Source organism: Aquarana catesbeiana, linkage group LG06 (assembly GCF_042186555.1).
Source record: "Aquarana catesbeiana isolate 2022-GZ linkage group LG06, ASM4218655v1, whole genome shotgun sequence".
NCBI lineage: Eukaryota > Metazoa > Chordata > Amphibia > Anura > Ranidae > Aquarana > Aquarana catesbeiana.
This window is the reverse complement of record NC_133329.1, coordinates 368538978-368564494: the sequence shown is the minus strand read 5'-3', so window position 1 is coordinate 368564494 and position 25517 is coordinate 368538978. Positions and strand designations below refer to the sequence as shown.

Sequence of the window (25517 nt, the reverse complement as noted above, 5' to 3'; positions counted from 1 at the left end):
TTTTTTTTTTAAAAAATGGGGATATTTATTATAGCAAAAAGTACAAAATATTGTGTTTTTTTTTCAAAATGGGCACTCTTTTTTGGTTTATAGCGCGAAAAAAAACGCAGAGATGATCAAATACCACCAAAAGAAAGCTCTATTTGTGGGAAAAAAAAGGAGGTCGATTTTGTTTGGGTGCAGTGCCGCACGACCGCGCACTTGCCAGTTAAAGCGACACAGTGCTGAATCGCAAAAAATGGCCTGGTCATTCAGCAACCAAATCTTCCAGGGCTGAAGCAGTTAAATACTGACATTTGCACTTAAAACTTTAATTTTGTAACATTTGGAAATGCCGGGAAAAACTTGGCTGTGCTGGTAAATCTTGGATGACGTGTCAGTAAATTTCAATTTGGTAGGTTGGCAACACTGACTCAGATCTCCTTCACTCCACAACCTGTCACCTTGTGTGCAATCCTAGAAAGCAGGACCAGCTTCTTTTGTGTATGGCGATAAGGGACTTTCCTGTTCTACCTCATCACACTGGGAACATGTAAACATATGTGGTCTGTTATAAAGAACTGAATATTCCATTCCATTTAAAAGGTAGGTGGAGCTTTTACAGTAACACGAAAGTAATCTGCCTTTCTTTCACTTTCGTGTTTTTTTCCCAAAGCAAAGATAGCTGAAAGACAGAAACAGCAAATCTGAGCAAAGAACATCACAGTTCTGCATATTATCCACAATCCCAAGGTACGTTTTTATTATTTACGTATGTTATGTTGTGTGCTTGTGTACAGTATAAACGCGTATTGTTTTAGTATATATTTATATCAGTGTTGGGTGTGGTCATATAATTTAAAGGCCAAGTTCACTTTTAAGAAAAAAATAAATAAATGCACATATTTTTGCAGGGAAAAAACATGCATTTATTATTTTTTTCCACAGGAGCCTGCAAAACATTGCACCCACGACCAGTGAATGGTGGGTGCAATGTCAGACTCCTGTAGACCCCGTCCTCCAGCTTTCTGCCTATATCTCAGTATACAGCTGTGCCAGTTTTAAATGTGACCTTGGCTGTGGGGGAGAGGAACCCCCGCACACTGTCACAGGATGGGGGCAGTGGGTATGTGAAGTGCGTGCTTAGGAACATGTTACATGCTACACCCTAAACAGAAAAGGTGTGCACGCACCATCGCCCTAAATATGGGAGTAACATGTAACCTGTTCCTAAAGTTGAGTATAGTTAACCTTTAAGCTTGTAGAGGTTTCATTTATGTTGTTTGGCAAAATAATGGAATGGAGAAGATACATGGCGTATGCCACTAATCGTGAAATGATTGCTGTGGTTGCAGCTTCTAGGCAACTGCTGTCCTTCTAAATTTTCACACCCAGCCATCCACAGAGTTTACCAGAAATTGTGTAAAAAAAAAAAATATATATAGTGTGTAGCAGTTCTGTGAATATACCCTGGCAGGGCCCAATCCCACCACCAGGTAAGTTGGGACTGTGCTGGGCAGCCTTGTCCAGTGCAGTCCCACCACAAGAAAATGAAAAATGTCTTGTCTACCATATAGCTAGTTCACATTGCCCAGTGGTGTGCACTGAAAAAAAAAGTACAGTAAGTCTCCTACATACGAACAAGTTTTGATCCGAGAGCGTGCCTGTAAGTTCAATTTGTTAGTAGGTTTCAACAAAGTTAGCCTAGGTACCCAACTAATACAATGAGCTATAAAGTACTGTAATAGATTTAAAATACAGTACTATTCACATGAAGAAGGATACTGTACTACTGTACTCTATACAGAACTGTACAATAAAGTACACAAAAGCACAAGCACTTGTAGAGGACGCACGCACGTAAACACATGAACTAACTAAATGATTGGAAATGCGCATCTTAGAAAGTTCACAACTTGAAGGTTCGTATGTTGGGGACTTATTGTACGGCATGCAGTACTTTGTTTCAGCACAGCACGGTGCTAAAAACGTAATCAACAGCCTTGCACCACACTGCTGCTAGTAGAAGTTAAGGCAGGACTTCGCCGGAAGCAGTGGTGGCCCGTCCATAGGGGACGCATGGGCACCGCCCCCCCCCCCCCCCCCATCCATGTGTCCGGCACCTTAATACATATGCGGAAGCTGGATGCGTGGATTTCAATCGGGGTTTTTTTTTTTTTTTTAAGCATGTGATTAGAGCCTGATGCTCTGTACACACGGCCAGTTTTACCGTCAGAAAAAACTTTGAAGGTTTTTCCGATGGAATTCCCCTCAAACGGTCTTGCCTACACACGGTCATATCAAATTCCGACCATCAAGAATGCGGTGACATACAACACGTACAACGGCACTAGAAAAAGGAAGCTCAGTAGCCAGTGCGCCACCCTTTGGGCTCCTCCTGCTAATCTCATCGGAACAGCATACAAACGAGCGTTTTTTCCGATGGTAATTTGTTCCGTTGGAAAAATATAAAACATGTTCTCCATCTAAGTCCGTCTGAATTTTCGACGGAAAATCGGTCGGAATATATGATGAAAAGCTCCCATCTGACTTTTTCTGTCAGAAATTCCGACCGTGTGTACACGGCATGAGGCTCTAATTGGCTAAAAAAAAAAAAAAGGTGGACTTGGGGCGCAGAGCACTGCGCCCCAAGCCCACCCACTTGTGTGACAATAGCGAATCAATATTCGCTATTATCTTCCTGATTCTCCTCTTGGCCAATCAAGAAGCAGTTCCTGAGACCCGATTGGCCAGGAAGTCTTGGGACTCCTGGCCAATTGGGTCTCAGTCAGAACCCACTTCCTGTTCGGTCTGGAGGAAAAGCGTTGACCCCAGAGCAATGAGCTGCAGGCCGGATCCATGTCTGTCTGATCTGCCTCCTTCGTAAGGTAAGGAGGCCTCTGATCACCGCTGCATTTCCGTCTATCTACCGCTGGGGGGGATCGCTCCATTGCTGTCCGTATCCCGCGGTGGGGGGAATTGCCGCATTTCCGTCCTCCCGTGGGGGGGTGGGGGGGAAATCGCTCCCTTCCCATCTGTCTCTTGCAGAAGGGGGATCACCGCATTCCTGTCTGTCTCCCACGCAGGGGGGGGGGTTGGTTACCAGCCACTGGCTGGAAGCAAAGTTTGCCTCCCAGGTGGCTCCCTCTGGGATGGGGGCTCATACATGGCTCATGCACAGATGTAAGCGCAGGCTCTGCCTGGCCTTTGGATCCTGGCAGAGCCCGTTGGCATATCTGCGCAGGTGATTTGCCACACACGTGCAAAGACAGGGAGGTTTTCAGACTTCCCTGGTGGCAGTCTTTGTGCTTGTGCAGGAAACCCCGTGTATGTGCGGATGTCCAGGGCTGCATTTGTTTTATTTTTTTCCCTCTGTTTTTAGCTGGTGATCTGGCCAGTAACAAACCTCCTGTGTTAGCGCACACCCACCCTGGATGAAGGAGCAGGAGGGGAGTGTTAAATGTACTAGCAGATTTAAATACACTAACACATGGAAGCCAAACTCCAGCTAAGGCCCCTTTCACACTTGTACGACCTGAAAGTCACGCGACTTTGCCGCGACTTGAAGCAATGCCTGTGTAATTTTGAGGTCTATGGACCTCAAGTCGCATCAAAGTCTGACCAAAGTAGTACAGGGACTACTTTTGAAGTCGCTGCCACTTGAAGTTGCACAGATATGAATGGTGCTCATTGGAAATCATAGGATACAACTTGTCATGCGACTTTGCAGTCCCAAGTCACAGGACAAGTAGCACAAATGTGAAAAGGGGCCTAAAACTTCATAAGCAGTTACAGTAAATCATTTTTTTTCTTTTTTAATGTAAATCTAGTAAATCTAATGTAAAAAGATTTACATTATTAAATAAAAAACTGATCATTGTAAGCACCCCTGCCAGTGGTAAATGGTTTGTCTCATCCCTCTAACTGCAGCATCTGCAGGACAGCTTGTCCTGGTAAAAACCAGACTTACTGACCAGATCACTAGGTGAAAAGAAAGAAAGACTAAAAAAAGAAAACAAATGCAGCCACTACATCTAATAATTGATAATCTGCAATATAATAAATGTTTGTTTTTTGTGTTTAAAACTACTTTAACCTCTTCCCGTCCGCGCTATAGCCGAAAGACGGCTGCAGCCTGGACCTACTTTGCTGGGAGGGCGTCCATAAACGTCCTCCCGTGCTCGAGCGGCCTGCGCGCCCCCTGCAGGGCGCGCTTCGTGATCAGCGACTCTATGAGACTCGGCTGATCACAGATCGGAGTAAGGGGTCGTTCCTGACCCCTTACCACTTGGTAGGTGGCACTGATGTAAACCGAGCCGGTAGCGAGAGGAGAAATAAAAAGCTGATCACCGGCGGCTGTGAGGGGGACATCAGTCCAGATTGTGGAGAGCCTCTGCAGAGGCTTCTTTGCCCACCTGTGCCACCTACCAGTGCACAACAGTGCCGCCTACCAGTGCCCACCAGCGCCACCCGTCAGTGCCCACAGTAACACCCATCAGTGCCCACAGTGTCATCTATCAGTGCCCACAGTGCCACCTATAAATGTCACCAATCAGTGCCTCATCACCAGTGCTGCCTATCAGTGCCACCTATCAGTGCCCATCAGTGCCACCTATCAGTGCCCATCAGTGCCGTCTTATCAGTGCCTATCAGTGCAGCCTCATCAGCGAATATCAATGAAGGAGAAAAATTACCCGTTTACAACATTTTATAACAAACTATAAAACATGTTTGTTTTTTTTATTTGTGTCTTTTTTTGTTTGTTTAGAAAAAAAACAAAAACCCAAGTGGTGATTAAATACCACCAAAAGAAAGCTCTATTTGTGTTAAAAAAAATTATAAAAAATTCATTTGATTACAGTGTAGCATGACAACGCAATTGTCATTCAAAGTGTGAGAGCGCTGAAAGCTAAAAATTGGTCTGGGCAGGAGGGGGGGTTAAGTGCGCAGTAATCAAGTGGTTAAAGAGGCTCTCCAGACAGTCTGCTACATACAGTATGTATGATTAGTATAAAAGGCACATTTTTAACATGTAAAACAAAGGTATGAGAAAACCTCAGACGGGAGCTTGACATGCACTTGGAGGAAAATACAGACTGACAGGAGAAAAGAAAATAAGCAGAAATTTGAAGTTGTTTCCCATGGCAAAATATCAGAATTATAATGTAATATTTTCAGAAAACTAAAAATGAAACTCGATCGCTCGTTATATTGGCGACAATTTTGTATTTGTTTTCTGTTCCTTGTTTGCTGTGATGCATCAGCAGAATTTTCCTTGCACTTTGTCACAGCCTATCACCAATGGGCGAGGTGGCGGGTCACTGTATACTGTATGTAAATCAGGAACTTTCTTTTCCGGCATGTCTTATATAACAGCTGCTGGGAATTTCCCAGTCTGGAAAGAAACCTATGCACCTTAAAAGGAAATCCTGTTTATTGTTAGTGTTGGATGGAGTGGAGAGGGATTAGAACCCCTGTCAGGTTTTTATTGCTGTCTGCGCCCCCTTTAGGGAGATTTATTCTCTCTATTTACCATTACCAACAAAAGTGAAAGAAAATCCCAGATTTTGGGTAGTCACGGAACAGGAATTAGAGGGGAAATCTTCCAATGGGGACACTAGTTCTGGTGACACCCGGGGATGATGTCACTTTGGGAGGATTTCTCTCACTTCTTTTTCGTCTATGGGAAAGGAAGTGAAGGGAAATCCTCCCAATGGGGACACAGATGGCAAATAAAACCTGACAGGGGTTATAGTCCCCCCTTACTCTATTGTAAATGAAAAAAAATGATTGTCTTTATTTCTATTTTATCTGGTATGCGGGGGATGGTGGGGACTCGGTATAAAAGACGGTGAAGCACATTACACATGGGGCTATGGGGGTGGGCACTCAGAAAGTCATTTGAACCCTTTCACTGTTGGAGGTTTTTGCTGATTTCTGGTCTCTCAGCATTCCATAGTTTGTGAAATGATGAAGGCCCCAGTCACACCTCTGAAATACACCTGGATGGCAAACACTTAACAAGCAAAGCACAAGCGTGGCAAAGTAGCTCATAGCGCGTTCCGCTTTGTTTTATTTCCCACGCTTTTTGTCACATTTGTTGTATTGGGCTCTCACGTTTTAGGGGGACATTTAAAATAAATTTACAATAAATGGCACTATAAGCGTGAGGCTCATATTTTTGCATGTTCCGGGAGTGCGTGGAAATGTGCATTTCTGTGCGCATTACCGGAACGCGCAGATGTGACCGGAGACTGATATGGTGGAAAGTTGTCACCGCGGCATGCCTGTTCTCCGCTATATTTCAATTTTTAAATCGGTGACCACCATACAAAAACTTTTTTTTTAGAAGCGGGCAGACATGTGTAAAGTGCGCATGTTTTCTTTGGATGGAAATGTTGGAGGAATTTGATGAATTTGAGGCTGCAATTGATGGCTTTTTAAAAAGTGTTTTTCAGAATTTTTCAGTTTGTTTGCGCCCCCCCAAAAATTTTGAGCACCAGTCGCTACTGGTATCTATCCATCTACCTGTATCTATCCATCTACCTGTATCTATCCATCTACCTGTATCTATCTATCCATCTATCTGTATATCTATCTATTTGTATATCTATATAACTGCATGTCTATCTATCTACACACACATAAATATATATATATATATATATATATATATTTATATATATATATATTAATGTGTGTGTAGATAGATAGACATGCAGTTATATAGATATAAAAATAGATAGATATACAGGTAGATGGATAGATACAGGTAGATGGATGGATAGACAGGATAGACAGATAGATAGATATACAGATAGATATACAGATATATAGATAGAGAGAGAGATATACATGTAGATAGATAGACAGGATAGATAGACAGACAGGATAGATAGATAGACAGGATAGATAGATAGATATGCAGTTATACAGATAGAAAGATATCTATCTATCTGTCTGTCTATCTTATCCATTCTATCCCTCTGTCTGTCTATAGGCCCCATCACGGGCGAGTGACATTGAGGGGGGGGGGGGGGGGGTGGTTGGGATTTCGTTTGCGCCCCCCTAAAAAAATGGAGCACCAGCTGCCACTGGTGCTGGCACAGCTTGGAGATCTCCTAAATTAGAAAAAACAAAACAAAGCAGTATTGTGACTATTCGAATCATGAACCGGACGAGATTCAAACCGTGTATGGCCGGCCTTAGCCTTTAAAATATAGGAGTTGTGGGAGGTTGAAGTGTAACACCAGGCAAATAAAAAAAAAAAAATTGGAGAAGGGTTAGAAGCCTAGTGTCTAACTTTTACACTGTATTTCCCTATCAAGATTTTCTTGTACTTGCTGTCCCAAACACAACAGGAATTGAGTGAAAATCTCCCCAAATTGAGTGAAAATCTCCCCAAACTGAAGAAACTGAAGTGCTCCCATTGGAAGGTATTCCCTCTACCCCTGTTGCTGTGACAACTGTAACATTTGGAATTCTCCTCAGTTTCTTTTCCAGTATCACTGGTCACCAGGGCACATAGTGTGAATTGGCCAACAATAAAAACCTGGCAGGGGCTCTAACCCATTTCTCACTCTAACCAAAACTAGAAAAAAAGGTCTTGGCTGGAGTCATAGTTTACACATGGGGGGCATCAGGCTTTTTCCATTGTTACGAATCACGTAATCTAATCATATAATATAAAAAAAAATTAAAATAAAAATATATATTTGGTGTGAACTGACCCTAAATGGTGTTTGCTGTATCTATATTTAATTTTTTTTTTATTGTAAACTGTTTCAGTGTGTTATTGGAGACGAAGAGGTCATCATGTGTGAGGTGGTGGTTTGTGATACATCTGTGGTGCTGAAATTTGGAAGAATCACAGATGAAAAGACGGACGCCATAGTAAACCCAACCAATGCAACGCTGGATCAAAACACTGGTAAGACTTGTTATACGCTAAAAACTTGTTATACGTGGTTTTTAGGTGTTTTTTTAGAGTGTGGCTTATAATGACTGGTAAGCAGATGACCTTAGCAGACAAACAGGTACATTGATAATGCTTTTCCACCTTACTGGATATGGTCTAAAGTAAGTTTTATAGTTAAAGTAGTATTAAATCCTCAACGTTTTTTAGCTTAACACATTGAGCACAATAAAGCAAAAGACATTACTGTCAAAAAGGAAAAGATCCATAAGCTGCACATCATGAAGCAGACCCATGTGCATGAAGTGAGATGAATGGCAGTCTCAGCCCAGGCTCCAGCCAGGCCATGCTCCAACGCGTTTCATTCTGCCCCTTGGAGCTTACAGTGTAACTAAAGGCAAATTTTTTTTTTAGAGTGCAGAGGGATTAGAAAACTTGTCAGTTTTTATTAATGTTTGTGCCCCTCGCTAAGGAAATTCACCCTCTCTATAGTGAGGGAAAAAAATATTTGATCCCCTGCTGATTTTGTACGTTTGCCCACTGACAAAGAAATGATCAGTCTATAATTTTAATGGTAGGTTTATTTTAACAGTGACAGACAGAATAACAACAAAAATATCCTGTAAACTGCATTTCAAGAATGTTATAAATTGATTTGCATTTTAATGAGTGAAATAAGTATTTGACCCCTCTGCAAAACATGACTTAGTACTTGGTGGCAAAACCCTTGTTGGCAATCACAGAGGTCAGATGTTTCTTGTAGTTGGCCACCAGGTTTGCACACATCTCAGGAGGGATTTTGTCCCACTCCTCTTTGCAGATCCTCTTCAAGTCATTAAGGTTTTGAGGCTGACGTTTGACAACTTGAACCTTCAGCTCCCCCCACATATTTTCTATGGTATTAAGGTCTGGAGACTGGCTAGGCTCCAGGACCTTGTTGTGTTTCTTCTAGAGCCACTCCTTTGTTGCCTTGGCCATGTGTTTTGGGTACATGTGCTTTCATGAGCAAGGGGACCTTGCGGGCACTGCAGGATTTCAGTCCTTCACGCTGTAGTGTGTTACCAATTGTTTTCTTGGTGACTATGGTCCCAGCTGCCTTGAGATTATTGACAAGATTCTCCCGTGTAGTTCTGATCTGATTCCTCAACATTCTCATGATCATTGAAACTCCATGAGGTGAGATCTTGCATGGAGCCCCAGACCGAGGGAGATTGACAGTTATTTGTGCTTCTTCCATTTGAGAATAATCGCACCAACTGTTGTCACCTCTCACCAAGCTGCTTGACGATGGTCTTGTAGCCCATTCCAGCCTTGTGTAGGTCTACAATCTTCTCCCTGACATCCTTGGATAGCTCTTTGGTCTTGGCTTTGGTGGAGAGATTGGAATCTGATTGATTGCTTCTGTGGACAGGTGTCTTTTATACAAGGAACAAGCTGAGATTAGGAGCACTCCCTTTAAGAGAGTGCTCCTAATCTCAGCTCGTTACCTGTATAGAAGACACCTGGGAGCCAGAAATCATGCTGATTGATAGGAGATCAAATACAGTACTTAACTCACTCATTAAACAGCAAATCAATGTATAACTTTTTTGAAATGCGTTTTTCTGGATATTTTTGTTGTTATTCTCTCACTGTTAAAATAAACTTACCGTTAAAATTATAGACTGATAGTTTCTTGATCAGTGGGAAAATGTACAAAATCAACAGGGGATCAAATCCTTTTTTCCCTCACTTTATTTGTCCTGTTTACCGTTATCATCAAAAGCGAAAGTAAAAGGAATTCCCAAAGTTGGGGTTGTCCCCAGAAAAGTTTTAGAGGGGAAATCTTCCAATGAGGCCATTAGTTCGGAAGACCTGGGGATTTGCAGGGATTTTCTCTCACTTCCTGTTTGGCTATGGGACAGGAAGAAAAAAAATTGCCTATAGTTCTACTTTAATCATAGGGATGGGAGTTTTGAGCATAAGGGCGTGTTTATAAGAGCATTATTGGCTGTCATATGATAGAAATAAATGACACAAACAAGCAAAATACACAGGTGTTCAAATGGGTAAAAAACGGCCACAAACATCAAGATTACTATACAGCAGATATATATAAGGAAAAATAAAATATCAAAACTGCAAAAAAACATTGTTGAGTTATTCATTTAAGGTAACCAATGTAATTATTATTAATAAGTTGTTCATTTAAGCACCGGAAGGATTTACCCCCTTCCTGACCAGAGCATTTTTTGCGATTCGGCACTGCGTCGCTTTAGCTGACAATTACGCGGTCATGCGACGTTGTACCCAAACAAAATTGACGTCCTTTTTTCCCACAAATAGAGCTTTCTTTTGGTGGTATTTGATCACCTCTGCGGCTTTTATTTTTTGCGCTATAAACAAAAAACTGACAATTTTGAAAAAAAAGCAATATTTTTTACTTTTTGCTATAATAAATGTCCTCAAAAAATATATAAAAAAACAAATTTCTTCCACAGTTTAGGCTGATATGTATTCTTTTACATATTTTTGGTAAAAAAAAAAAAAAAAAAATCACAATAAGTGTATATTTATTGGTTTGCGCAAAAGTTATAGTGTCTACAAAATAGGGGATAGATTTAGGGCATTTTTTTTTTTTTACTAGTAATGGCGGCGAGCTGCGATTTTTATTGGGACTGCGACGTTATGGCGGACAGATCGGACACTTTTGACACTATTTTGGGACCATTGACATTTATACAGCGATCAGAGCTACAAATAGCCATTGATTACTGTATTAATGACACTGGCAGGGAAGGGGTTAAACACTAGGGGGCGATCAAGGAGTTAAGTGTGTTCCCTGGATGTGTTCTAACTGTGGGGGGGATGGACTCACTACAACATGACAGAGATCACTGCTCTGATGACAAGGAGCAGTAGATCCCTGTCATGTTGCTAGGCAGAACAGGGAAATGCCTTGTTTACATAGGCATCTCCCCATTCTGCCTCTTCTTGCCACAATTGTGGGCCACCGGCTAACAACGAGTTTGCGGGACCTGCGGGCATGTTTGCGCTAGGCGGCAAATTCAAAGGGACATATGGTTATGCCCTTTTGCCTGCCCGTGCCATTCTGCCCATGTAAATCGGTGTGCGGCGATTTACAGAAAGAAAAATGTAAGTGTGCCTGTGTGTGTTAGCCTAGTGAGCATAATTAAAATCAATAAAGTTTATTGAGGAAAGAATTAAAAACAATGAATGTATATGCTCTGGTACAAAATCAAAACGAATAAAAAAGACAAGACACCCCAAACCACAGACATAATGGGAGCACAATAGCGATCGGTTTGTTACTGTGTACCATCAAAGATTTAAAGCAATGTGTGCCTATATATGTAATAATCAATGTATATGATGAGAAATGCATAAATCATACCTACCTTTATATGACCAACATAAAAATGTATACTACATAAAAATGTGTTTTACATTGGAGAGAAAATAATAAAGAATAAAAAAAATAAATGGTGAAATGGAGAAAGAATGACAAAGAAAAGGGATTGAAACATTATAAAGAGGAAAGGACAAATTACTCATAATAATGGCTGATGTCCCATTCAAAATTATTTTCACTATTATATATACTGTTATAAAACAAAATATCACTGTTATAAGCAACCTTTTTTTATGAATGACATCCATTCATCCAGTGTCTACTTTTGTAAAGCTGTGATTAGCCACATTTTTTTAATTTAGACTATGGGACCATTTGCTTATCCTGTTGTTCAGCTTTAAAATAGAATAGAGCAGTTGTGAAGATAGTTTGCATACAGTATGTATTCAGTATATATTTCTTTTTTCCTAATTTCAGGTATAAGCGGAGTTATTCTGGCTGCAGCGGGGGATACTGTGAAGGCAGAATGTGCACGTTTAAGTATGAAAAAGTGCCAAATCATTATTAACTTTCTGATCTAACTTGAATGTACTTAAATATAGTGATATGAATGTATATAATCAGCAAGTATTAGAACATCTAGATCCAAGTGTAGAATTCAAGAAAACCTCTATTTTTCCATTTTTTTAAGTTCCCTAATTCCTATTGTATTATTGTACTTATTTTAAATAATCCCACCTCCACCTTTCCCAGCAGCGAGGATACAGGTGTGTACAGTTAAGTTGACTTTGAGGGCCCATGAAACTTTTCGAGAGATGCCTTCCTGAGGTTCTGTTCTGTGTTTTGTATGTAGTGTTGTAAGCAGGCAACTCCTGGACACACCCTTTTAGAGTATCGTTAACCCTTGTCAGCTGCTATCACAATACCCCAACTGGAGGGCGAGTAGCCATTTGACTCTGCTCTTGTTTGACATATGATTTTTGATGATGTTCAGTGAAAAGATCTATGGTAAAAAAAAAGAGAAAGAAAATATACTCTGTGTACACATATTTGTGGACACCTGAATATCATACCTATATGAGCTTGTTGCATATTCCATTTCAAAACCATGGGCATTAAAATGGAGTTGGATCCCTGACATTTGTAACTATAACAACTTGGGTAGTCTTTTTTTAGAAGATTCTGGAGTGTTGCTGTAGAATTTTGTTCCTATTCAACTAATAGGGCATTTGTGAACTGGACAGGATCTAGTGGGGTGCAGGGGTGGGCTGATTTTAGTTTTGCAACCCCCCGGTCTCTGACAGTGCATCCACTGACTCATGAGGTAGCCAGTTGGGGGGACTCTGATGGGGACACTCTGATGGAGGCAATTCATGTAAGGGCACTCTGATGGGGACAGTGGATTTAAGGTGGATTCTAATGGGGCATTTGATGTAAGGGGCACTCTGATACAGGCAAATGATGTAAGGGGACATTGATGGGGGAAATTGATGTGAGGGGGCACTCGTGTGTGGACAGCTTATGTAAGGGGGACACTGTGATGTGGAAAATTGATGAAAAAGGACACTCAGATGGAGACATGCGATGTAAAGGGACACTCTGATGGGGACACCTGATGTGGGGGTGGGGGTGTCACCCCTCTTCCACACCCCCTGCACCACTGTAGTGACGCCACTGCTCATATTATCCCTTCTGCCTGGGGGCGGACCAACTCCCCTGAAAAATGCTGCCCAAGGCAAGCACCTTGTTTGCCTCATGATAGATACACCCCTGACTGTATCCCAATATCAGATAGGCTATACCTGGCACTGTTGGTGAAATCAGGTACTGGTGTTGGACAAGAAGACCTGGCTTACAATCAGAATTCCAATTCACCCCAAAAGGTGTTTAGTAAGGTTGAGGTTGATGCTCTATATAAGGGTTCCTTTAGTTCCTAAGCTCATCTAATTATGTTTTTAGCTGGTGTTTGCACACATGCATAAGGTTGGAAGCACATAATTTTCCTAAATATCTCTTTATGCTGTTGCATTAACTGCACCCTACACTGCCTGGACTTAATAGTCTTTTTGTGGGAAATCCTTATAGTTTGCAGTAGCTAGCATGATCCTTACTATACATGGGGACCCAGTGGGCTTGTATGGTTATAGCTGACTAGGTACTGCTGTCGTTCTTTTTCGGTGTAACCAAAGCCAAAATGCAGATGCGGGTAAGTAGCTATTTTATGGGCCTTAGTCTGTAGTATTACTTTAAGGTAGGGGGGAAATGAAATATGGTCATAGAACTCTGATTATGGTTGGATGTGTGGGCATGATAATACCATACTGTTTGTGGTCATGTTGCTGTATAAATGTGCTTGTGGCTATAGCCAACTTATAGATCAATGCTATTCTACATATTCTGAAACATTTGAAATATATATATATATATATATATACAGTATAACAGTATATATATATATATATATATATATATATATATATATATATATATATATATATATAATATAGTATTCATCTATATTTTTACCAGAAGGAAATATAAACTAATGACTAATCATTTCATGTGCTTCCAGGCCGGCTCCCCAATGATGGACATGTTGTAACTGTGGCTGGAAATCTGGAGTTTCAAAGAATAATTCACCTGAGAGATGTAACAGCAGAGACCATTGTGACATTGGTGAAAAAAACTCTGAAGGCCTGTGACCAATTTAATATGGCATCTGTTAGCTTCCCAGCCCTTGGAACTGATACTCTTGATGCCCAGACATCCATTAAATTAATTATAAAGGGGATTGAAGAATACATGACTAACCCATCTATCATGACAATCATCTCAAAGATTGGCATCATTGTTGGAGAGCTGAATGTTTATGACCAGTACTTAATGTTTTTTCAAAACTACCAGGTATATAGAAGGATTTAGTGATACTGCTAAGATTTTAAGTTTTTTTCTTAAAAAATGCAAATAAGCTATCAGCATGAAGACTGGGAAAGGAATGGGTAGCACTGGTAGCCAATCGGGCTTTACTGCATTGACCAGCACTGTGAATCTGATAAATAGAGCTTGTTGATTGGAGGAGAAAGCAATTAAATGACCTTATCAGTGAGCTGTTCTTTATTTAGAATCTGATCACAGCATATTTAAGTAGACAAAGTAAAGGGGTCAGGCCTTTGTTGTGTGTCTGGGAGGGGTGACTGCTAAATTAACATTTTTTGGCAGGTTGGGTAATTCACACAATTGTATTTCAACTGTGTATTTTAGCTATTTGCCTACATGTTAACTAAGCTTTCTGTGTATTCTCTTGTGAGACGAAGCTCTCTCCTTCGGTGGAAATGCTAGTTATGTCCTAGAAGGCAATAATAAAGGGCAAAAAGGCATTTACACAAATCCCACCAGAATAAAAATTATAGGGGGCTGGGGAGAACAGAAGATCTCCTACTGTAAAGTCCGGACTTCCACAATGAAAATAATTGTAAGATTTGTTTAATTAAAGTAAAACTTTAGCTTCGATTTTAAATGTACTTTAAAGGGTTACTAAACCCTTGTGGTTTTTTTTGTTTTTCTTTAATAACAAACATGTCATACTTACCTCCGCTGTGCAGATTGTTTTGCACAGAGTGGCCCCGAACCTCCTCTTCTGGGGTCCCTCACCGCGTGCTGGTAGTTCCTCCCCGCATCGAGTGCTCGCGGCGGAGAAGCTCTCTCCTTCGGTGGACACCCGTGTGCACACGCTCCCGACACCTGCTTTTGCGTGCATTGACACAGAAAGCAGCCCCCTGGCACCAGCATCATTGGATTTAATTGACAGCAGCAGGAGCCAATGGCTGCACTACTATCAATCTATCCAATCAGGACATGAGACACTAGCTAGAGCTGGTGTGCTCATCTCCGGGGAGAAGAAAACCGGGTTCGGGTAAGTAAAACGGGGGCACTGGGGGGCTGCAACACTACAGAAGGTTTTTCACCTTAATGCATAGAATGCATTAAGGTGAAAAATCATGAGGGTTTAAAACCCCTTTTAAATAAAACTTTTTTAATAAAATCTTTGTTGGATAAAAAAAAAAATTAAAATGTAAAATTCAAAAGTTTGTTATTAGCATTGGATAGTGTGGAAGAGTTAGGCCGGCCATTCACGGTTTGAATTTCGGCTGGTTCAGAAGGAACCAGCCAAGATTTGAACCATTAACGGGCAGGGCAGGCTGAATGTACCAAGTTGATCAAACCACTATAAGGCTTTTATTGCTGTCTGTTTCCTGGAAAGGCACCCCCCCTTTTTTTGACCTAGTGACCACTGCCAATATTTCATATTGTCACCAGAACAGAAATACCAGGAAATCTTCCAATGGGGACACTTGTTACAGTTACAAGTCTAGGAGCAATTGCCTTAAGTTAGGAAAGTTAACTTCTACCTTCCGAAATAGGACACGAATTTTAACCATTCCCTGCTCTATGCAAAATAAAAAAAGATTTGGCTTTTGATATATATATAATTTTGGAAGAAATTAGTGTTTTAATAGAATTACTAAATAACAATGTTATGGCTGTAATGGCACAGCCAAAAAATAAATAGATTGAACTTTGAAGATCAGCCAGGAGGCAAGAGGAGCAAATAATACCAACAGTTAAACCTAAAATATACGTTGGCACTAACATCTAATCCAAAAAATAACAATCCTCTAATGTACAACAGTTACATATAAGTGAAGCACTGGTGATAAACTCAAATTGTGCTCTTCAAAAGTTGTATTATACTGCATAGGGTATTATACGGTGCCTTGAAAAAGTATTCATACCCCTTGAAATTTTCCACATTTTGTCATGTTACAACCAAAAATGTAAATGTATTTTATTGGGATTTTATGTGATAGACCAACACAAACTGGCACATAATTGTGAAGTGGAAGGAAAATGATAAATGGTTTACAAAATTTAAATATCTGAAAAGCGTGGCATGCATTTGTATTCAGCCCCCTTTACTATGATAACTAAAATCTAGTGGAACCAGTTGCCTTCAGAAGTCACCTAATTAGTAAACAGAGTCAACCTGTGTGTAATTTAATCTCAGTATAAATACAGCTGTTAAGTGAAGCCCTCAGAGGTTTGTTAGACCCCTTTCACACTGAGGCGCTTTGCAGGCGCTATAACTTTAAAAATAGCGCCTGCAAAGCGCCCTGAAAGAGCCACTGCTGTCTCTCCAGTGTGAAAGCCCCGCAGGCTTTCACACTGGAGCAGTGTGCTGGCAGGACACTAAAAAAAGTCCTGCTAGCAGCATCTTTGGAGTGGTGAAGGAGCGGTGTATAAACCGCTCCATTACCGCTCCTGCCCATTGAAATCAGTGGGGCATTGCGGCTATACCGCCGGCATAGCGCTGCTGCAGCAGCAATTTGCAGTGGTATTAACCCTTTCCCGGCCACTAGCGGGGGGTAAAAGCGAAATTGATGGTAAAGCGCCGCTAAAAATTGATGGTAAAGCGCGGACGCACCCACCGCCCCAGTGTGAAAGCGGTCTTAGAGAACCTTAGTGAACAAACAGCATCATGAAAGTCAAGAAACACACCAGACAGGTCAGGGATAAAGTTGAGGAGAAGTTTAAAGCAGGGTTAGGTTATAAAAGAAAATTATCCCAAGCTTTGAACATCTCACGGAACACTGTTCAATCCATCATCTGAAAATGGAAAGAGTATGGCACAACTGCAAACCTACCAAGACATGGCCGTCCACCTAAACTGACAGGCCGGGCAAAGCGAGCATTAATCAGAGAAGCAGCCAAGAGGCCCATGGTAACTCTGGAGGAGTTGCAGAGATCCACAGCTCAGGTGGAAGAATCTGTCCACAGGACAACTATTAGTCGTGCACTCCACAAATCTGACCTTTATGGAAGAGTGGCAAGAAGAAAGCCATTGTTGAAAGAAAGCCATAAGAAGTCCCGTTTGTAGTTTTGCGAGAAGCCGACAGACACTCTCCATCCAATCTGACAGAGCTTGAGCTATTTTGCAAAGAATGGGCAAACATTTCACTCTCTAGATGTGTAAACACTTTTCACATATTTGTAAAAAAAAAATTGAAAACCATTTATCATTTTCCTTCCACTTAATTATGTGCCACTTTGTGTTGGTCTACCACATAAAATCCAAATAAAATACATTTAAGTTTTTGGTTGTAACATGAAAAAATGTGGAAAATTTCAAAGGGTATGAATACTTTTTCAAGACACTTCTATTCATAATAATTACAGGGTGTTATAAAACACACAGCAACAGCTTCACCATGGGAATGCAATGTCCATATGTAATTGTACAGTAAAGGATTAGTATTTTTATTGCATGTTATTGTGTTAGTGTGGGCTTTATTTAGATGATTTAGTTGCTAGAATAAATGTTGATTGTCTTCCCTGGAGTAAAATAATATTGCATGTCAAGGTTGGAAACCATAGAGAAACCTCAATTTCTGTTACACATTTTTCACAACTTTGGTCACATGAAATGATCTATGTTTGCTTTTTTTGCCATTTTTCTATGATTTAGACCAATTATCCTCACTTCACGGCATTTGGGAAAACAATAGAGTTAATAAAAGGAGACATCACAGACCAACCTGTGGACTGCATTTTGAACCTTACAAATCGGACCTTAAATCAATCTTGTGGTAAATATATAAAGTAGCTCTATAACAGTAATATACAATATTGTTTGATTCTTCAGTACTCTTTAGTATGTAACATACTGACCAGTATATTATATACCCAGAGTCTTGGAGCTGGTATATTTTGGGTTCAGGAGGGGTTGGTATTTCACAAAGAGATAAGTGAGTGTGCAATCAATGGGTTAATTTTATGTCAGAGGGTAAATGGAGGGTTAGTGTTAGGGTTACAAGAAAGACTGGAGTAAGGGTTAAAAGGAAAATTAGTTTGTGGGTTAGTGTTAGGGTTAAAGGGAAGGTTAGTGTTGAAATTACAGGGAGGGTCAGAGTCAAATGGAGTCATGGGCCATCTGTGTTAGGCCCCTTTCACATGGATGGACCGTTCAGGTTTTAAGTTTACCCCATATGAATTGTGCAACTTTACGTTGGAGAATCCGGAGGAAGTATGCCAGGACTTGAATTGGGAGCGTTCTATAAAGGTATAAGATCTTAGGTAGTATTGACATCTTAATAACAGTTATTCTGCCCATCCATACTAAGGGTAGGGAGGACCAGTTTTTCAGTAAGGTAGTTAATTGAGATAGTACGGGTGGATAATTTGCTTTGAATAGATTTGCTGGATCTGCCGTAAGAGAGATTCCTAGGTATGTAATGTGTGTTGTCGACCAGTGAAAAGGGAGAGAGTCTTGTAGTTGTGTTTGTAACTCCGACGAAAGTGAAATGTTTAAAGCTTTAGATTTATGGGTATTTATTTTCAGTCCTGATATAGCACCAAATTTATTAAGGGTGTCAATTAGATTTGGTGCTGAAGTTAGGGGTGAGGTGAGGAAAATCAAGACATCATCAGCAAACATGCATAACTTATGTTGGTGACCACCTAGTTCGAGGCATTTGATGTTGACATTGGTGCGAATTAAATGAGCTAGGGGTTTTATTGCCAGGGCAAAGAGGAGTGGGGACACCCACCCAACCCTGCCTGGTTCCTCTTTCAGTATTAATAGGTTTAGATCAAAATCCTGAATAAGATATATATGCTTTCGCGTTGTTATATAGCGATGTGATCCATTGTATAAAATGTGTACCAAATCCCCATCTGTGAAAGATGGAGTTAAGATAATGCCAAGATAAAGAATCAAATGTTTTCTGTATGTCTATGGAGAGGAAGCAGGCAGGGATGCGGCGAGTACGTGCCATATGAGCAAGAAGGGTTGCTCGACGAATATTATCTCCCGTTTGTCTGGATGGAATGAAACCTGTTTGATCTTTGTGTATGAGTGTTCCTATAATTGGGTTAAATCGATTTGAAAGGATCTTAGCTAATAATTTAAAATCAAAGTTGAGTATAGATATACCGTATTTATCGGCGTATAACACGCACTTTTTTCCCCTAAAATCAGGGGAAAATCGTGGGTGCGTGTTATACGCCGATCTCCGCTGATTGTGAGCGGAGCGAGCGCCGACATTATCCACATAGCCGAGTCTACTCGGCTCTTCTCGGCTCCGCTCACAGTCACGCCCAGTCCTGCCATTGGACCTGTGTTATGTCCATAGGAGCGGGACTGGGCAAGACTGCGAGAGGAGCCGAGAGAAGCCGAGTACACTCGGCTTTGTGTGTGTCAGTGCTCACTCCGCTTCACTCACAGTCAGCGGAGATCGGCGCCAATTTTAAATAATCAGCCTGCAATGAGGCTGTGTAATGCTGCAAATACACTGGGCAATGCTGAAAAGACACTGGGCAATGCTGAAAAGACACTGGGCACGGCTGCAAAGACACTGGGCAATGCTGAAAAGACACTGGGCATGGCTGCAGATGGCCACTGGGCAAGTATGCAATGATGGACAAGGCTGCAGATGGACATTGATAAGGCTGCATTGATGGGCATTTAAATGTAAGTTTTTTTCCTTAAACTTCCCTCCTAAAAGTTTTTCCTTAAAATTCCCTCCTAAACTTGGGGTGCGTGTTATACGCCGGCGCGTGTTATACGCCGATAAATATGGTAGGTCTATAATTGGACCAAGTTGTATCATCAGAGTTTGGTTTTGGAATCATGGAAATTGAGGCTAATAGGGTTTCTGTGCGAAAGGAATGACCTAAGAGTAATGAGTTAAAGGCTTCCGTTAGAAGGGGGGCAAGTAAGGTGGAAAAACATTTATAATAAGTGGCTGAAAAGCCATCAGGGCCTGGTCATTTGTGTAGTTTCAAGGTTTTTATTGCGGATTGTGCTTCAGAATTTGTGATTAGGTTTTTCAAGGTTTTCATGTTGTGCAATAGAGAGGGAGGGAAGTTGGATATTAGATAATAAGGAGGTAAGATGTGTTTGGTCAAATTTATGGGTATCTCTATATAGGTCAGCAAGTTTTCTGCGAAATTCATTTACGATCTTCAGTGGATTACTAGAATAAATATTTTTTTGTAATTTGTAGTCGGATTGGTTTCCGAAGATGATCAGTTCTACGTAGAGTCAAGGCTAAGAATGTGTTAGGTTTATTTGCTTTCATATATAGAGTATGTTTAGTTTTGTGGAAATTTTTTTCAGCTGATTCTGTTAGAAAAAGATCCAATTCCAATTTTGGGTGGCACAGTGGTGTTGTGGGTAGCACTTTCACCTAACAGTAAGAAGGGTCGCCGGTTCGAATCCCAACCACGACACTACCTGCCTGGAGTTTGCATGTTCTCCCTGTGCCTGCGTGAGTTTCCTCCGGGTACTCCGGTTTCCTCCCACACTCCAAAGACATGCTGGTAGGTTAATTGGGTCATGTCTAAATTGTTCCTAGTGTGTATGAATGTGAGTTAGAGACCTTAGATTGTAAGCTCCTTGAGGGTAGGGACTGATGTGAATGTACAATGTATATGTAAAGCGCTGCGTAAATTGATGGCGGTATATAAGTACCTGAAATAAATAAAATAAAAAATTTAGCTTTATCGTGAGCTAATTTATTTGCTGCAGAGGGTGTAGTTTGAAAATTTTCTGAAGCTTTATAAAATGCTTTGTCTAATTGCTTTTGAATTTGTTTATTTTGTTTTCGGTGGTAGGAAGCTTGGCTGATACAAACTCCTCTTATTGTTGGTTTGAGGGCTTCCCAAAGTGTCAAGGGGTTTATGTCTATCGAGGTATTATTTGTTATATATTCTTGAATGGCTTTTTCTATGTCTTGTCTATAAGTTGGAGTTGCTAGTAAGCTGTCATTTATGTTCCAGGTACGGTGATTGGGTTTAGGGATCAGAGAAGAGAAAGTAGCCAATGTTGCATTGTGATCAGACCAAGCACATGGAATTATTTGTGAGTTGAGTATGAGTGGTGCAGAGTTGATATTAACGAATAGGTGGTCTATACGGGAAAATTGCTTGTGTGGGTGGGAATAGTGAGAATATTGCCTTTTCCTAGGACGCCATGTGTCAAGAAGGGAATGTTGATTGAGCAGATGTTGATAAGTGGGACGGTTTACTGTTGAGGGTGTAGGGGATTTGTCCAAAATTGGGTATAAAACTTGATTATAGTCCCCACACATTATGAGGGTGCCTTGTTTGTGAAAATGCACTACTGTAAACAGATGAGAGAGGAAAGAAAGCAGATTTTTATTGGGGGCATAATAGGATACAATGGTGATTTCAGTATCTAGTAATAAGCCTTTAAGTAATAGGTATCCGGATCTTTAAATCTCTGTATGGAGGGTAAATGGTGTAGTGTGGTGAAAAGCAATTAGTACTCCTCTTTGTTTAGTGGATGCTGAAGCTTTAAAAATCTGAGGATATCGACGATGACAAAATTTAGGGGAGGATTGAGTGGTAAAATGCGTTTCTTGTAGACATACTATATGTGTTGATAGTGAAGAAAAAGATTGGAAGGCTTTCGTTCGTTTAGGTGGAGAATTGAGTAGTCAGAAGGTTTAGAAGGTGATTGTGGGTATTTTGATTATGATCTCGAGAAATGTGAAATTGGTGGCTCAAATATGAAAGGGGGGGTGAGGTATTAAGGTTAGTTCAGGTGTGAATTTGGGGAAAGAAAAATAAAATCTGATGCTGTTAGGAAAGAGAGAAACTTTTGTTGAAGAGTAGTAAGTTTTGCTCCTGAATGGAGCTGGTATCCAAGGGATGGCGAGTAATCACCAGCCAGTGGATACAATTTCGTCCAAATGGTGTCTGGTATGTAATACCGGGCACGCAAGAATCAAGTTGGAGGTGCAGTGAGCTGTCCACCGAACCTTAACAGCCAGTATAAAAACCTTTTAACATGTAAAATTATAAAACTAAACAAGTCTCTAAGAAAGTATTAATAAGTAAAACGGTAAGTGAGTAAAGTGTATAATAAAACCTGTATTGAAGTAATGAGGTTAGCTTCTTACCCATGAGCTAGACGTAAATTGTAAGTGGAGAGGTTTGGTTGGTATAAGTAATGATTCTATTAGTTTTAGTAAAGCAAGCTCATCTGTAAGAGGCTATAAATTGTGTGGGATGAATGATTGGGTGTAGATTCCATAAATCTGTATAACTTAGTACCTAATGTACCCAATTTACCAAAGAGTCAGTTACCTATGTGGTCTGACAGGAAAGTAATATATATCCATTTATCTGGAGTAATTTACCTTTCTAAATTGAACTGAAGTTACGAGGGGATTTTCATAAAGGGGAATTCACCCTAAGACAGAGATGAAGTCTGTCTCAGGGGGTTACCACCTCAAAGAAAATTTTTTTGGATACAGTATATCTCAATATTTTAGTTATAAAGGCCTCATATCACCAATAGGAGGAACTTCAGTTCATTTGGTCTTCTGTAGCTGGTGATGGAGAGGCAAAGCAGCTTCTTTTATGGTTACTGGAGTGAGCTTGAAGTGTTGAAGTATCTTGTTGGCTTGTAGGGGAGCCTGATGTAGCTCTATGTTTGGATCCTTCTTTAGTATTTTCAGACATTAGTAGGTGGAGATCATGGATCATGGTGATGAGGTCGTCCACCGATTTACAGGAGTATGTGGTATCTTTGTAGGTAAAACGAAGGGCAAATGGGAAACCCCAGCGGTATGAAATGCGGTTATGTTGGAGGATCTGTAGATGTGGTTTCATCATTTACCTCTTGATGAGAGTTTGCTGTGAAAGATCATGAAAGATCTGATAACGGTGCCCCTGGAAGATCAAGGACTCTTTATTACGGGCTGCTTCCATCAATTGTTCCTTGGTGCGAATGTAATGGAGTTTAATAACAATGTCTCTGGGGGGGGCATCTTCTTTTCGTGGGGCCAATGTTCTATGAATCCTGTCCAGCTCTAGGCGTTCTATAGGGATTGAAGGAATGAGTTCTTGGAAGAACGCTGTAATGGTGGAGTGGAGGTCTATGAAACTATGGATTCAGGAATGCCACGAACTCAAAAGTTGGATCTTCTGGCTCTATTTTCAAATTCTTCCAGGCGATTAATGAGGGTAAAATTTTCTTCCTTGAGGGTTTCTAATTCATCATTGTAATTAGTAGTTATATTATCCAGTTCATCCATACTTTGTTCCAATATTGATGTGCAACGACCTACTTCACGGATCTCCTGTGTCAGATTCTCAGTGATATTGTCTGAGGTACTTTTAAGTGCTTTCTGTAAGATCCTTTCAAATTGGGTAATAAGGTCTGTGCCTGGTGGGGTATCTTGTAAAATACCTGGAGTCATCCCAAATTCATATTCAAATTCAGAGTCAGGCTCAGTTTGTTTGTAAGTTGGTGAATTTCTGTTCTGTTTTTGTTTGTGAGGTAAAGCTGAGCGGGAGGAAGACGCTGCTGCCATTTTAGCTGCGGCTTTTGTCGGTGCTTCAGGGACCTTTACTGATTTCAGGTTTGATTTCCTCCCGCTATACATCATATATTCGTGAGCCTGGGGATATTATTTATCTATAGGTTACTGTTTTAAGATGATTCGTGTCTGTGACTCGTCTTGTCATGGCCGATAAGTCCGGGTACATGCGGAGCACTAGGCGGACATTACCTGCCTAGTCAGCCTCGTGCATGTGCCTCCCACCTTCTCCTATACCCAGTGACGTGAACAGACTCAGATGATACCCAGAGATAAAACAAATCTCTCTACATGAGTTGTACATGTATATTTGCTGTCTTCATCTTGCCATATTCTTTAGAAAGTGAACATCATGTTAGAATTTGCTCTTCCTGTTACAGCAGTGGGAGTGGAGTCCTAGCATACACTAATTGACAGCTGATTGGAGAAAAGCCCCCCCCCCCCCCCACATAGGCAGAGGAACAAAGATACTTGCAGAGCTGTTCTGTGAATAGACAAGCTATCTGCTAATATATTTATAGTACCCACCCCAACACAAATTTTCAGCTGCTTTTTTCTCCAAGTGTCAGAGAACTTGTCAGAATTTATCGTGTTGATAACAGAGGAGCGGAGCAGAAAATCACAGGACTTAGTGCTTTGGAGAGAGATAAGAAAACGTTACAAATATATGTGCCCAGGTCAAATTTCATGAATGGGGTTGACATCCATTATAGTGAAGGGCAATGCTCTTAGTTCCAGAATTTTTGCACTGAAAACTACTAGCACCAAGTTCCCAATTTAACCTGTTGTGCAAATGTGGTATAGCACAGTGTTTTCCAGTACTTTCGTTTGCACGGAATTTCCCAGACGTCATTGCATCGTATACCACCTTCACAAGTTGTGCACTCTCTAAAGCGGAGTTCTGCTTTTAAAAAAAATATTAAAAGTCAGCAGCTACAAATACTGCAACTGCTGACTTTTAATAATCAGACACTTACCTGTCCCAGGGATGCCTGGGAACGAAACCCCGCTCATTTCCCCCTCCTCTCTGCAGCGCCGGCATTGTAACTGTGGGCGCCCGGCTGTGGCTCCACAGCCGGGCATCCACTGCGCATGCGTGAGCCGCACCACGCACCGTAACTGGACCTGTGACATGTCCCAGATGATTGCCGAGAGGGAGGGGGGAGAGGTGCTTTCCCTTCCAGTGCCACGGTGCGCCAGGAGGAAGTGGGAGCTGGGACCCTCTGAAAAGAGGGTATCCCCTCTCCCCCCAAAAAAAAGACATGCCAAATGTGGCATGTCAGGGGGTCACCTCCCTTAAAGTGGAAGTTCCATTTTTGGGTGGAACTCCGCTTTAAATAGGGGTCTTTAAACTTCCTAAACAAAAAAACAGATTACTGTCCTTGAGACTTTAGGATGACCTGGACTGTGGCCAGTGGGAGTATAAAATGCCTTGGCATCAGTGGAAGTACAGTAAACAATGCCTCTGGCTTGGCTGTCAGTGGGAGTAAGAAAATTACAGTAGCACCCTTGGTCAGTCGGAGGAGGAATAGTGCCTCATCATTGGTATTGTTGGGCGGAATTGTGGCACTTGCTGGTACCAGTAAGTTGGTATCAGTGGGAGAAATAGTGCCCCGTCCCTTGATTTAGTGGGAGGAATAGTGCCCCATCCTTGGTGTCAGTGGAAGGAATAGTAAAAAAATATTACAGCGCACACATGCAAAAAAGACATTTACCTCCTGCAAGGCTATTTAAAACACATGAACATTTTCAAAAAAATATGGGTATTTGGTCACACCATATCGCTATATGGTGCTTAAGCCCACTTACTGCGACAGAGTACCCCATAGTTAGTGGGTCCTACGCTATCCATAGAATTGGAGAT

At 41.1% G+C, this 25517-nt stretch overlaps 1 protein-coding gene across 2 annotated transcripts in view; it reads left to right on the top strand.

Moving 5' to 3' along the window:
- Nucleotides 1–433: 433 nt before the first annotated feature.
- The window catches only part of LOC141147098 (protein mono-ADP-ribosyltransferase PARP15-like), a 51857-nt gene continuing 26773 nt past the window's right edge, over nt 434–25517 (top strand). The window contains exons 1-6 of one of the 2 annotated variants that reach the window (XM_073634199.1): nt 434–585; nt 656–732; nt 7768–7909; nt 11724–11786; nt 13819–14150; nt 17770–17890. In XM_073634199.1, coding sequence (XP_073490300.1) covers nt 7795–7909; nt 11724–11786; nt 13819–14150; nt 17770–17890 — 631 coding nt within the window. In that variant the 5' untranslated portion in view covers nt 434–585; nt 656–732; nt 7768–7794. The other variant, XM_073634198.1, reaches the window with a different exon arrangement.